At 39.2% G+C, this 14,972-nt stretch overlaps 1 protein-coding gene across 1 annotated transcript; it reads right to left on the bottom strand.

Annotated features, from left to right (window-relative positions):
* Positions 1 to 1,262: 1,262 nt before the first annotated feature.
* On the bottom strand, positions 1,263 to 10,789 carry LOC104941202 (zona pellucida-like domain-containing protein 1; the record flags this gene model as incomplete). The annotated part of the gene is made up of 17 exons (XM_010766272.1): positions 1,263 to 1,321; positions 1,428 to 1,567; positions 2,329 to 2,426; positions 2,542 to 2,614; positions 2,714 to 2,890; positions 3,086 to 3,140; positions 3,229 to 3,432; positions 3,870 to 3,920; positions 7,561 to 7,707; positions 7,881 to 7,910; positions 8,324 to 8,429; positions 8,504 to 8,675; positions 8,876 to 8,956; positions 9,277 to 9,374; positions 9,844 to 9,916; positions 10,269 to 10,450; positions 10,569 to 10,789. Coding segments are annotated over 17 exons (1,967 nt in total), but the record flags the coding sequence as incomplete, so codon positions are not given.
* Positions 10,790 to 14,972: the final 4,183 nt, after the last annotated feature.

Below are 14,972 nucleotides of genomic sequence, written 5' to 3'. Positions count from 1 at the left end.
AAAGTTCCCTATTTATAAGGCTATTATTAGTTTAGTTAATATAGAAATGTAAGTGTAATATTGAAAATTCTTCATTTTGTTGAATGTTATGTTGCACAATAGTTATTTTGAAAGTTACTTCATGCAGGAAGCAAATGAATGTATTTCTCAAAATGTGGAACTATGCCTTTAAGAAAGCAACTGAATGTCTTTATTTACTCTTTACCATGCAGTGCATCATGACAGGTGCATTATTCAGACTTCACCTTCAATAACATCTATCAGACTGTGAAGGATTGGAGTGCTCCAATCAATAGTTTGATTCAGGACAGCCTTCATACATACACTATGCGCCTCCAAGAGTATGTGAATGTCACCCTCTCATTAGGTAATTTAGCCTTAGCTGGTCTTCAGTGTTATGGGCTGCTGCTAGCTTAGCCGCTTCAGTTTCCGATAAAAAGATGCTGCCATCACAATAGTTGCGACCCCTAGCACAACGAGGAGAGCCACAGCAATGCCCAGGGCAACAGACGCTCCCTTGCACACAGACCACCAGACAGCGCTGTGCACAAATGAGATGATGACCATTAGAATTCTCTGCTCCAGAAACAAAATACTTTATGACACGCTGCAGATTAGAAGGGCTTTCCATTTCTGATATAATGTAATTACTAAAAACTTTGTGAAAGGCTTTTTCTCATACCAGTCAAATGAAAAAATAAAATACTCACCCTCTTCTTTGGATTGAATCGCTGCAAGATAGACAGGAAGGGCCAGAATTTCATTAGGAGGGAATAATCCTCAAAAATAAATTAAATTACTGAGAAGAAGAGTTAAAAAATAAGGAGAGAAGGGTCATAAGTGTGTAATGTGCCTAGAGAAAACAGTTTTACAAGGGTTTCATAAAAAAAAATCGGAAAGTACTGTAGTGGTATGTTTATTTTGTATAAGTTTCTATGGTAACCTTTTTGGATCATTTATGTGATTTATGTATTATATTTGAATCAATCCTGTGATAGTGCAACATTTTCTTGTATATCTGTTTTTCTTTTATCATTCTCATTTTTATCTCCTTTTACCTATTTCCTCGACATACTTTGTCACCTATAAGGACACTTTAAGTCAATGTTGGTTTTTCTTTTCAAATGTTATCTCAGTTCTCTCTTTATTGAAAGATAAAGAGTGAATGTTGCCTCTTTCTCTATATGTATCCTGCTCTGTAGTGTTTCCTTGACTTACAGTTTTTTGTCTTGGCCTTTATTGCCACAGTGACCACAGACGGCTCAGTGATGCCCTCCTGGACGACCGTGGACTGTACGCTCCTCCTCTTCCTGTTGCATTGCTGCAGATCAAACCATATGGAGAGACGTGAGCTTATGACCCGGCTTATGTTGAGTTTTCTGCTTGAAATGCATGCAGCTTGAAGGTGCTGCAGGTGCTGTGCTCACAGAGCCGGGTGATGCAGTGCAGATAGTAGGTGGGGATGGTCTCATTGTGCTGCTCGGTGAAGCGGAACGCTGGGAAGTAGAAGCGGGCCATTTGGCTATCCCCGTTCTCCAGCATGGTGGTGAGCTGATCTATGGAGCACCTTTCAATAAAAGGCAAACCTCACAATTGCTCCATTTGCACATCACAGGGATATACGTGCATGCACTGTATCAATGATAGAAAGGCAGGGAGAGGAAATCAAGACTAGAGTTCCCTTCGGATTCAGAGGAGGAAGTGTGGAGCACTTTTGTCATGGAAGAGAGGAGAAACGTGATGTACGTGTTCAAGTTTAAACTGCTGGACCGAGACAGAATCCATTATAAAATCTAGTAGGACTGGGAAAAAGTTAGATAAAGTTGGAAGCTCAAGTTTTTTTGACTTATGAGACAAATAGATTAAAAATGGTGGAGTTAGAGGGCTGCAGATTCACCGAGGCGTAGCACCGGTCCAGAAGAACAAAGTACCTGTGGAGAGAGACCGAGTCAGAGACTGAGGGTCCCAGGTGGAAACCTCACATTTACAATCTCTTGAGACACAGTCACGTGGTTGGTGACTAGGAGAGACATTTCTTTATTGAGACTTTCATTATGCATTTTCTTTTTTTTTAATTTATTGCCAGGGTTTTAGAAGTAAGTAGCTATCAGAAAAATGTAGGTTGGTAAACATTTTAATATTTCTCCCTAAATAGTTGTGCAATAGAAGTGTTAATAACCACAAAGTATCTCAAAATCGAAGGACATTTTCAAGTACAGTAGTTGGTCATATTTAAATGTAGTTTTTATTACTATAATACATATTTGTCCAGCTCTGAAACAAAGAAAGTAAAAGCTACAGGTCTTTTAACATGTGAAATGTTCTTACTGTGATGTCAGGTTGGATGCAACCACCTGCACGTAGAGGTTGGTTCTCATTTCGATGCCCAGAGGTGGGAAGACAAGGGGTGTGGTGTAATTTATATCCTGGCAAATGATGAGAAGGTAAGAACATTAAGTGCATACATAATATTATAAAATGTATGTTCGTGCCAGGCAGAGATAAGGGCATCTATAGTATGTAGTAAAGGATGTAAGGTACCTGGAACAAGGCCATGCTGAGGGTGCTAATAAAGCTCCCATTGTTGTCCTTCAAAGCAATGGAGGAGGATGACCTACGAGGAAGAAAAGAACGAGATCACACGTTGCACAGATGTGAGATGTAAGATGTGTAAATGTATAGTTTGACCCACATTCTATAAGTGTAAACTTACACATCCACCTGGGTGTTGTTGATGAGATACTCCAGAGGATAAGCACATGAGTACTTGAGCTCTGCGTTGTAGGTGATCGTCCCGGGGGTGAGGTCAAAGGATCGCACCGCCCCGCTGACTGTTGACTCTGATGTTGGAGGAGTCAGCAAATATTCCTGTCCCTGGTGCACTCGTGGTCTGAGGAATTATTTAATGGAATTATATGATTATTTGAGAAATGCTTTAAAATTAATTTCGTCTCAGCAGGGTAGTGATGAAATTACAGAGAGAAAGTGGAACAACTTGCTCCCTCTTCTCAGAAAAGAAGAGTTTTAGGATGTCATGTTTTATATAAAATGGTCTTATTTCTAGTCTTTTTAAACTGTTTCTTACCTAGCTTTTACCACAGTACTAAGATAGCCTTTCAGTTCTACAAACTTCTCCTCAGCTAAAGTATAATATTTCAGACAATCAACATCCCACATACTTTTAATCAGAACACTTTGATAAATTACTCACAAGGAAGTTACTCCCACAGGCATTTCCCTCTCTGATGGGGAAGCTGAGCCTCGCCACAGGAGGGGACACCCAGGTGTCCAGGGTCCCCTGACAGTCCACACTGTCCCGGATGCGGTTGAGGATCAGTAGGCTTGTGTTGTATCCCGTGTAGAAAACCGGGCAGATTTGAAATGCCAGGTCGATGGTAGATGTGCCACACACCACAGTGATGTCAGTGTACTCTGATGGTGAGAAGATGGAATAGTTATTGAAAGTTTCCAACATTATTTAATTATTTTAAACAAATCATAACTATCAAAACTACTCTTTAGCATTCACATTAAAATGAAGCAATGTTGTTCTGTGTGCATACATAACACACAAAGACAAGTATGTAAAATCATCCTAAAAAATACATTTACAAATGATATGAAATAAATGGTTACACAAGAAGATCGAACAATAATAAAATCCTAAACTATTAATTAATGACGGCTAATTTAACATCTACTTTTCTTTTTCTTCTATTTACCAGAGCAATTAGCACTCTTCCAGGTGTGAAATAGCTGGAGTAAACTTGAATCAATATGGCTTGTCTACATCTGAACGAAAATCAATGTGCTCCCTTCAATTCACATCAAAAAATAATAAATAGTATTGTAGGTTACGCTCATCTTACCTGGTCGTCTGGCATATGCTCCACACTCAGATATGTTGAAGGCCTCTCGGCCTGCAATACACAAGGAGGTCAGGATGAGGAAGCTGAATATAGCCATCTCCCTGCTTGGCCCTCTTTGGAAAACACACAGATGTCAAACACAGAAAATGGTCCAAATATAAGCAACGGTCCAAATGTTGATGCATGATCCAGAGCTGTCAATCAAGAAAACTTAGTCTGCTCAATTCTCACCCCCTCATTGTCTTTGCTTGTTGTGAATAAGAGCGCAGTGGTTTGTTTTATGTATGGTGAAATACATGGTGTGGTCAAAACACTGTTTTAGGATTGGACAGAAACAGGGTCAATAGGACTTTAGGAGGGGCTGCCTCAGTTTGCGCAAACAATTGACTTTTTGTGATTGAGGTCCTCTCCTGGAGGCAGATGATGAAACCCAACACAGTTCCCTTCTTTGTTGTATGTGTCTAACAATGTTCTTAAGGCTTTGTGACTTTGTGTGTGAAATGCAGCCCCCTTTGCCTGCTAATATATGAAACATAATGAGCATGTATGGTTTCTATCCACCTGGGGCCTCAAACTTAATATAGGAAAGATGACCTACTGTCTTCTGGAGTTTCATTTGATAAATCGGCACAACATTCCTTTTAAATAAAGTCTTTTGATGCTCATCAGTCATGGCATGTTATCAGGATCTAACATGTTGGTCAGAATAACAATGTCACTCACATTTATTATATTTGACCATTAAGTGTGCCTTATTTTCAAAGTGTAAATAAAGTAAAGATTTACTTTTTAGAATGTTGTGCTCCACGTAGACCTAGCAATACTATTCTAGCATCTTTTTCAGTTAACTGAGTGTTGAGGTTTGAGTGAAATGATTGAAGGACAGCTGGGAACCCAATCTTGTCAGGTGAGCCTTCTGGGAAGAGAAAGCTCTGATTGGGGTCAAGTTGAAGGATGGGCTTCTTTGTGAATGTTCTGTCAAATGCATGGCACAAAACAAATACAGGAAACATTGTTATTGTCATCCTGTGTGCACTGAAACATGCCATAAGCTTCCTTCGGGCCTCTCATCTTTCCCAACACACACACCCTCATATTTATTCTTCGGAAAACGTTTTCTTTGGTTGTGACTAGCCTGAGATTGACTTAAGCATTCAAAGCCAATTCTCAGCCTCATTTCCAATTTTGGAGGAGGGTTTAATCAATTATCTCTGATAATAAACTGAGAGGGTGGATGATAGCATTTATTCCTCTCATTTCAGTTATCTGTGGTCATTGTGAACACTGAATACATCTCAAAATGGCTGTTGAAATGAGGGATTAGAGTGATAAAGAGCAGTGAATGCAGCAAAGCCGTGCAGGTCACAAAAACAGACGTGGAGTCAGATACTTGAAACGCAGCTGCCGGCAAAAGACATTTATATAGGTCATCGGAAAAGAAAATCAATATGGCAAAAATGGAAAGATTAATTCTGGCAGTCATCAAATGAGCTCTTGCTGTGCTTGGTATTTTGCTCATTTTCCTTGAGATTGGACACCAACAAGGCCGTGACATTTGGAAAACTTTTACGGATAGGTGTCGATATTAAAGAGGGATAAATAAACATCCTTTTGTCGAATCAATGATTGAGGAAATGGCAACCTTTCCTTACCTAATTAAAGATGAATTTGTTACCAACAACAAAAATGCCTAGCCACACAATGTTGACTAACAAAGTGTACTTTATATGCATATTTAGTAAAACACAAAGTTGCTGATCGTCACGTGATGTTTAATTTTCTCTGCATGTAAATAATAAAGATGGTGGACACTCGTTTACAGTTCGTGTTCTTATCATACATCCATGTTCGTAATGCGCAGGTATTTTTTGTGTACTTAATGGCAACGCTACAGGCCTGGCATTTCCTGTGAACCCTGAAGTCATAATAGTGTAATGTTCCACAATAGGGCCGTTTCTCAATCGCGAGGATACTGGCTTGGTAGTCGCATACTTCCAAGTCACTTCCTTCAGAAACGAAGAAAGTATACTTCCAAGCCACGGCTTCGGAAAACAAAGAAGAATGGAACAGGCTAACAAGTGTGCCACTCTCTCTAATAATTTCAACATAAACTGTACCGAAAATAAATACCTCACGATGTCTATCTAATTATGAAGTTGCTTTATTTTCACGGAACACATTTTTGGTGATAACAAATGCAACAAAGTAACATATTTACCAACACATGTTCTACGCCACTACATACTTACATTTAAATGTTTGCTGTGCTGCGTCGGTTCAGCCATTCTCCGCAAGGGTTTTTGAAATTGGTCCGTGCGCAAAGCATTGTGGGGATTTGAAGGACGCGAAGTCTACCAATGTGCAGCCTCGAAATTACCCCCAAACCAAGGACGTGGCCTCTGTGGAATTCCAAGTATGCTGGAGATTGGAACAGTCCTTCGGCGGCACTCGATGACGTAGTATCCTTGAAATATTGGCTTGGAAGCCAGTTTCCTCACGATTGAGAAACGGCTGTGCGTGTTCCCTCCTACCTGTTCCCTCCTACCTGTTTTCTTGATTGTGTTCACCTGGTGCCCCTGTGTTTTCTCCTCCCTCCTCATCTGTCTCTTGTTACCTTGATTAGTCCTGTGTGTATTTAAGTTCGGTTTTTTCTGTCTGTCATTGTTGGTTCGTCGTTTGTCTGTGACTGTTCACCGGGGAGTGTTCTGTTTGTTATCCTTGAAATAAAGGTATTTTCAGTGTTATCTGCATTTGGGTCCTGCTTGCTTCACTCAACCTTAACATATAGTGCTTAAATGTTTGTATGTTACCTATCACTTTCCTTTATTGTCCTTGTTTTAGCTGTATGTCCTTTTCTGAGTACATAGAGAACAGTGAAAACAATCAACTTCCTGATATGTGAAATATGTATTTTCTTTAAAAAAAAAAACGTTTAAACGGTTATCTAGCTTAAATACTCAACAGCAACAATATTCCTAAAGAAAACATTTGAATACATTGATTCTGTAAAATAATAAAACTTTTCTAACTCCCGGCATCGAGGTGAAGTGTTTTTTCTAAATTGTAGACATTTATTTTTACTGTTTAAGTACATTTCCACTTAACACGGATACAATTTATAGTTTTTGTGTATTCTAAATCCCGAACACCGTAAAATGCTTCATAACAGGTGGTTGTAATGCTATAGCTTAAATGCTATTTGAATGAAAACAGAAGATATATGCCCCTTTTTTGTTTGAATGGTTTATAAGCTGCTTTGGTTTCAGTCTAACCTTGTGTATCAGCTAATTTCCTCAGATCTGGAAAAAATAAGATACATTTTGTCAAAACAAGTAATTTTCGTAAGTTGCATCAAAGAGAGAAAGGGAACATTTCTGATGCAATCTTTTATTACAAGTTCTAAAGAATAACGTTTTATCATTTGCAGAATAGATATGAGTGTACATCTTCTGTAAACACTGATTATCCACCAATATATGACAATTAATTAAACAAGAATAATGAGGTATTAAAGGCAATAAATACAAAACACCTACAACAATAAAATATCCACATTTATTAATGTGTGTAAAAGGAAAGCACACATACACATTTTGAACCCAACATTGTATACTCATTCTTCACATACGGTCAGTACCATGTTGTTATCGTTTACAGATATTTATTCATTTAAAGGTGGTGTTCCAAACACCTGATGCTGAGGTTGCTGGGAGGCGGCACTTCTTCAGGAGGCGGAGCGACAGCAGAGAGAAGCCCACGCTGACCCCGCCCAGGATGACCACGCCCGAGATCAGAGCACTGGTCACTGGGTTCATCGGATGGGGTGGGGTACCGGTCGCTGGGGGGTTAGGAAAAGTGAAGAAAGGCAGACCCTTAAAACAGACATGTCCTTTGATGAAGGCCTAACATAACCAGAGTTTCCACAAATGTCCATGGTTTCTGCTATCTTAACAGGACTTAGTCACAGAATATATTTAAAACATTTTCTCATTTGTGACAACATAAGCTTACCGAGTTGGGAGTTGTTGGCAGGAGTTTCATCTGGAAAATATTTTTTAAAAGTGTTTATTGGAAGCATTTTTACAGGCTACAGGCTAATCTTCAATGACTCCCTGGATGTTTATTTTTACTGAGAAGATTGATTCCATTTTCTTATTCCCATTTTCTTATTTGTCTGTTAGATTTGAAGTTGAACCCGGTTAGCCTAAGCATAAAGCACCTTTAAAGTAACTTGTTATTTCTGGTGTGTTTAATCTGTACAAAAACCATGGTGTAAATATCAAAATGTGCTTTACAGGGGGTTATTGACAGCCAGTATTCTTCATATTTAATGGTGAACATAGCTGCATGTTTGACATGAGTGGTATCTTTGTATCTAAACCCTCAACAAAAAAGCAAATAAGTTTATCCCAGAAATGTCAAACTTCTTTTTTATGTAATTTCATTGTTAGTACCACTCCTGGTGATGATTGGTCCAGCTGTGAGGATGGCGTTCCCAGATGCAACTGGTGGGGAATCAATGCTCTCCTCTCCATCCCTCCTACGTCGTTTCGCACAAATCTGCCAATCATATCATAAAAATTCAGTCCTCATTGATGTCAGGAGACACAAACTGAGAAAAGTGTTGGACTCACCGGCATGAGCATGATGCAGTCGTCTGCCCGGCAGAGCTTGGTGACGCAGTGCAGAAACACAGTTGACATCTTCTGGTGTCTGTGTTTAACAAAACGAAATACCTCGAAGGAAAATCGGCCCATCTGACTCTTCCCATTCTCAAAAACTGTCGTCTGTGGGTCTTTGGAGCAGCTGTGTCACAAGAGAACAACACAGACACTCATATTTGCACACTGAAAATTACATATTTTACTTCTAGGTTTTGCTTAAGCACTCAATGAGAAAGGGTAGCATTCATTAAGGATAAGCCCTTTGGAGAGCCTGAATGGAAAATGACTCTCTTTTGTGGTTTATCAAGTCATTATCTTGAAGAGGGAAAAAAGCGAGATTACCCAAAGAAAAGGTCATAGCGAAGTTCATCATTAGGATTCCCTGAGGGGGTTGTGTAACAGTAGTCCATCAAGATGTTCCACCTGCAGAGGGACAACACTGTGAGCCCTGATGGAGGATACAGATCTAACTGCACATGGGAAAGCACAGATCAGGGCTTTCTCTGCTGCAGACTGGCGCCTTCAAGTATAATAATAACATAATGGCATAATGAATGCAGGCAAACCAAAGAAAAAAAGACTTAATCTTTAAAGATGATGGTGGGAAAGATGTTTTGTATAACCAATATATCAGGTTGTTGTTGTACTGGAATAAATGCCTACCATATAATCAATATTTAAGACATCTGAAAATGATGAGAAAATCAACATTCAGTAGAAAATAATAAGATGTTATCTGGTACCGTTTGTCTAAGTTTGTGGCTTTCACAGCAGCAAAGACTCTGGTTTTCAGAGCCAGTCCAGCCATTGGAATAGACAGGGGTTGATTGTAGGTGGAATCCTGACCAGGAAAAAAAGTCAAAGTGAAAAGTCAGTTTTTCCATTCAAAATATGGAACGGGATAATATATAAGAGTAAAGGGGGCCTTCATTTAAATAGAAAAAGCCTTTTCATTTCTTAACACAGCTGGGCACTGCCGTTTGGGGACTATTTCAAGTGGTAAATTAATACACATTGGTCCTCTAATGTGTGAGTATTTCCAGCAACAAGACGGACTAGTTGAATTGACTCAAACTAAACCAGACTGCCCACGTCAATTGTAGAGAAAAAAACATTCCATTATTTGTCAGTTTTGGTCTTGGAAATAAATAAAATATCAAGTAAATCATCAATTTAAAATAAAAAATTAGTACACTGACTTTATTAAAAGATTATGAACATAAAAACCCCTCCTCATTCAATGCTTCAAAATGCATGCCTTTCCACAGAAAATATTGTATATAATAGGATGAACCCAGCAGTGTACTCACGTTGTACAGGATCATATTCAACGTGCTCACAAATGTACCGTTGCTCTCCTTGACAGATACAGCAACAGATGAGCTGTGAATAGATTCAACACATATATTGATTTATTTAATTCACTTTTGAAGGTATTCACTTGATAATTTAAAAAAAGAACAGGTATTAATGGTATACAACCATAAAGCTGAATCTTAGAAGAAAATATAAATTGTTAAATAAATTATTAAGAAAATCCACATTACACGATTTCTTTCAGGGTTTCAGCCAGGCACTTTATGTCATCATCGTTTTTTAATACAATAAACAAATCCTTATTGTTTCCTTATTAAATAAATAAATATAAAGGTAAAATCCAATAAGTATTTCCTGATAGTAAATTTTTCTTTTTGACACACAATTTGATGTTTTTTGGCAGTAACTTGCGACCTACGATGCCAGCTGTGAGTTATTGACCAGGTACTCCAGCGGGTAGCTGCAGCTGAATTTATACAGCAGGCCGGGCAGGTAGCTGATTATAGCCGGCGGGTCAGGGGTGTCGATGTAGCCTGAGACATTCCCAATTTGTACCAGAGACATGTTCCCATAGGCATTGGCCCCGTAGGCTGTGCTGACCTGCAGAGACAAACATCTCAGCCATGTCACCTTTCTTCCTCCCAGGTCAATTAACAACAAGATGCAGTTGCTTATTGATTACATTAACGTCATGTGATTGTGTTTGTATATTATTTACCACCAGGCTGTTACCACAGGCCTCCAGAGTGTTGAGACTGATGCTGAACAGGACCGCTGTGGGGAAGGTGTTGTTGTTGATGAAGCCACGGCACTGGGCATCACTGTGCTGACCGTTCAGGGCCAAATCTGTGTCTGTGTAGCCAGAGAAGAGCACGGGGCAGAAGTTGATCTTCAAGGTGATGGTCTGAACACCACAGTACACGCTGATGTCCCGCTCACCTGAAGGAACACAGGAAGGAGAGAAAGAGAAAAGGTTTGGGTTAACTATTTTAATTATAAAGGCTAATGATTGCTTTCAGGTATTGGCAGATACTTTGTTTATTTTCTATACAGCTAAGTTGTACAAATGTATGGGAAAATGAATCTGTTGCCCAAATTTGAAAATTGCTGCCAATGTGATGTAGCTAATTGACATTGACATTACTTGCATTTAATCCATATATATGACGTGTTTTTGTTATTTTTTTGTTCATACCATTTATTGGGTAGGATAATACAAAAAAAGTCCTCTAAACTGAGGAACACATCTCAGTGTCTTCAAATATCGAATAAACTAATTACTGTTGCTAAAGCTGCCGCAGGTAAACCACTTCTCATTATCTTTTGTTCTGATAACCCCTTTTTAAAACTGCTCTTCAACTTTCAGCCCAAAACCACCCCCATTATGTACTCCACTTTCATTTTGATCTCAACTACTAGTATGCAGGTGAATCCCATTGAGATCATTGATCTCTTTTTCAAGGGTGACCTGCTGCAAGTAGGTTCCACATGAATACATATAAACATAACAGAAAAACAAAAAGGACATCATACAGCATATTCACAGCGACTACTGTACAGTTTACATAGCTAGTAACATTTACAGGTTCCAACAGTTTCCGATTGGATAGCATCTATCCTTGCTTTAAAAACATTTAGTGGAACCAAATTGCTCAGCTTCCATTCCTTTTGGAGACTGCTCCAAGTTAGCGGAGCTGCGCATCTAAAAGCTATCTTTCCTAAGACAGTCCTAACAGTTGGCACATTTAATAAAACCACAGCATTCGATCTCAGGCAGTAGCCACTTACAATTCGCCGTGAGATCAGGGGGCAGATGTAGGATGGAAGTTTCCCTAACATGGCTTTGTATATAAAAATGTACCAGTGACTGAGCCTCCGTACAGTTAGTGAAAGCAAACCTTGCATACAGGGTACAGTGATGGGTTAATACTTTACAGTTTGTCACAAATGTCAGTGCGCTGTGATAGGCGGCATCTAACTTGATCAGGTAATGGGCAGGTGCATTCATANCCTTGCATACAGGGTACAGTGATGGGTTAATACTTTACAGTTTGTCACAAATCTCAGTGCACTGTGATAGGCGGCATCTAACTTGTTAAATGGGCAGGTGCATTCATATAGATCAGATCACCATAGTCCAGCACTAGTAAAAAGGTCACAGTGACTAGCCTTTTCCTGGCTGTAAATGAGAAACAGGACTTGTTTCTGAAAAAGAAACCTAGCCTAACCCTCAGCTTTTTAAGCAGGTTATTGACATGAAGTTTAAAAGTAAGACAATCCTCAAGCCAGATACCTAGGTATTTGTAGCAGGTAACCACTTCAAGTTGTATTCCTTGCATAGTTACAGTATCTAAATCAGGCTCTGGTTTCTTTTTAGCTTTTGAAAAGAGCATTTGATTAGTCTAAACATCTAATGAATTACTAGAAACGCTAATCACACTTTGTTCACCCATAGGTTGGCGTGCCAATCCAGCCCCCCGACATTAAGGATTAATATGTGTTCCCATACTGACGTCAACCATTCAATAAAACAGGTTTGAACGCCACACCAGCTCTTGTCATCTTTTATACATAAAACGCTGCCTGCGCAATGTTTTACCGTGGAACAAATGAATATGCTTCGCCAATAGTGAAGTTATATAATACGTAACAGAGACCTAGATCACCTCTGTTACGGCAATGATCCTCTCACAACATGCATTGCTGATGCTAATCCAGAGACACTAAAGTTCATGAGAACAAACATCACTAAAAGCAGGTAATAAGATGAGAGCATTTTTATTTCCATGACTACAGTCGTTTGAAACCTCCAATCCATTTTTCGCCCATTTACAAGCTGATCATCAAAGCACCCTCACATCCTCCATTAAAGCTAGAGGAGTTCTTTGTGTCCAATCGAGCCGCGCAGGTCACTGAGTTGCTTCCAGCTAGGAACAAACATGAATCCCCTCTTCAACATCAATCGGATGAACGGCTAATAATAAGGTTCATCAAGTTAATAGAGCCGGACACAACACAAACACTAGAGCTGATGGGCAGTCAGTGGGCTAAGCCTCCATGATGAACATGGGTTGACAGTTTGTTTGGTGTGATGGGGCCTCGAGTAGCTGCTTACCGGATTTCTGCTTCACTGGCCTCTGTGGGAGGGATGCACCAATCCAATCCTTTGGAGTGGACACACCTTCCTTATTCAAGGCCCTGAAAATCAGTGCCCTGTCACTCAACAAATTAGTTTATTTTATCCCCTAAATTGTCTGACCTTGACTATACTGACTTGTGTCACAAACCTTTTACTTGTTTCTCTACTGAAGGGAGACATGTCCCTAAAATCTGAGGTTAATTAAAAGTTGTAATTATTATACTATAATAATAATAATATAAATTGTAAACATGAGTGTACAGTGTTTTGATGTTATCAGAGCCCTGGAGCTTACATATCTCTCCACTAGCTGACATATACCAATAGCAATACCAATGGATGTCATTGTAACTTTTACAACCAGTTTCGCTGTTTCATAAAAACGGGGGAAAAAACACGATTCTAACTACATTAGTGTTTGGGATGTGTCTGCTAGTCACCCATTTGCACAACAGACACCTCATTTGGGTGAAACATGTATTGCCATCCTGATGTGCACTTCTCTTTTAAGCCTAGATCAACTGGTAGTGATGGGATAGGCCTTGTAACATATTACAAGGCCTGTAATATGTTCATATTTTCATATTCATAGAGCCATTATTTTACTAAATGAAGGGGCACGTGTAGTAGTAATGTGCTTCCAGCCCTGTTTCCCAGTGTTTTTTGTTGTTGTACATGTGAGAAAACGAGGAAAATATATTAAAATAAATTTAGCAGGGTATCTTTATATACTTTAAAAAGTGTCTTGAGAAGAGTTTTAAGTATGTATATATCATGCCAAATAAGCAACTTAAATAACTTAACGTTTTTATTTTTTAATGAGCAGGTATATGTCTTTAGTGCTACAATATGTGGGACAATATGTGACTGTTGTTACCTTTTACCTTACATTAAAATATCCCTGAAAAAAAAGTTATAGTATTGTATTCTGCAGTTGAATGCACCTGTACTCTGTGGGGTAAACTTAATTCAACATCCCACACACCCTGCTACGATGTAGCTTTGAAGTATAGTGCAACCCCACATCACTGCAGCAGCAGTGATGTGGAGAGAGCATGTAGTCGCAACTACACAAGTACTACTGGGACATATATCTTAGGCACTACTCTGCACGTTCCCTACATCTGCAGGCACTCTGCTCATGTATGTATAGAAGGAAGTGTGAGTATACTGTATAGAGTGGTTATATACACTGTTTGATTTATTAATGTTATTGTGTTATGCAGCTCTTTCTAGATATGTTGATCTACCTTGAACTCATCAGATTCATTCCTCTGACTTGTGTCACAACATCCTTCTTATGAGTTGAAAGAGGTGCATATACGGTTAAGGAACACATATTCTGCCATCACTTAAGATGAGGGGGTTAGGGTTAATATGGGCTTGGACACCAATTAATTACTATTTCATTGTTACACAGTCCCCCCCCCCCACCTTTTCCCCCTTGTAAACACAATCACCAGCTGAACCCAATGATATAGTTTTAAACGAGGATTAATCGTGGATGTTGTTTTGTTTTCTGTCTTTCTATTTGCTACTCTCCACTGAGACTGCTTTACAAATTGCAGCGCTGCTGAGCTGGGAACTTATTGCTCTCGCTCCTGGAGAGAACTTGATGAGTCTATAGTCCTCAGTTAGAAACGTCTCGTCTTAGGTTTATTGGTGACTGTTAGAGAATACAAAATGTTGTGATGTTGCCTAAACATGAGGTCATGTGTTTATCATGTCATCAACCAGGCTAATGCTATTGACAGTATTTGCCAGAGGTGGGAGTAAGTCCTACATGTGCAAGTCATGAGCAAGTCTCAAGTCTTGACCTACAAGTATCAAGCAAGTCCCAAGTCACTGTGGTGAGAGTCAAGCAAGTCAAGTCAAGTCATTGCTCAGGTGCAAGCAAGTCAAGTCATACAAAATTCTGATGAATAAGCCCAGTTTCCGCATTTAAATCACTTAAAAGACAGTGGTTATGAAAATGGATTCAAC

Source organism: Notothenia coriiceps, unplaced genomic scaffold (genome assembly GCF_000735185.1).
Source record: "Notothenia coriiceps isolate Sejong01 unplaced genomic scaffold, NC01 NC01_scaffold00000307, whole genome shotgun sequence".
Taxonomy (NCBI): domain Eukaryota; kingdom Metazoa; phylum Chordata; class Actinopteri; order Perciformes; family Nototheniidae; genus Notothenia; species Notothenia coriiceps.
This window is presented reverse-complemented; position numbering and strand designations above follow the sequence as displayed.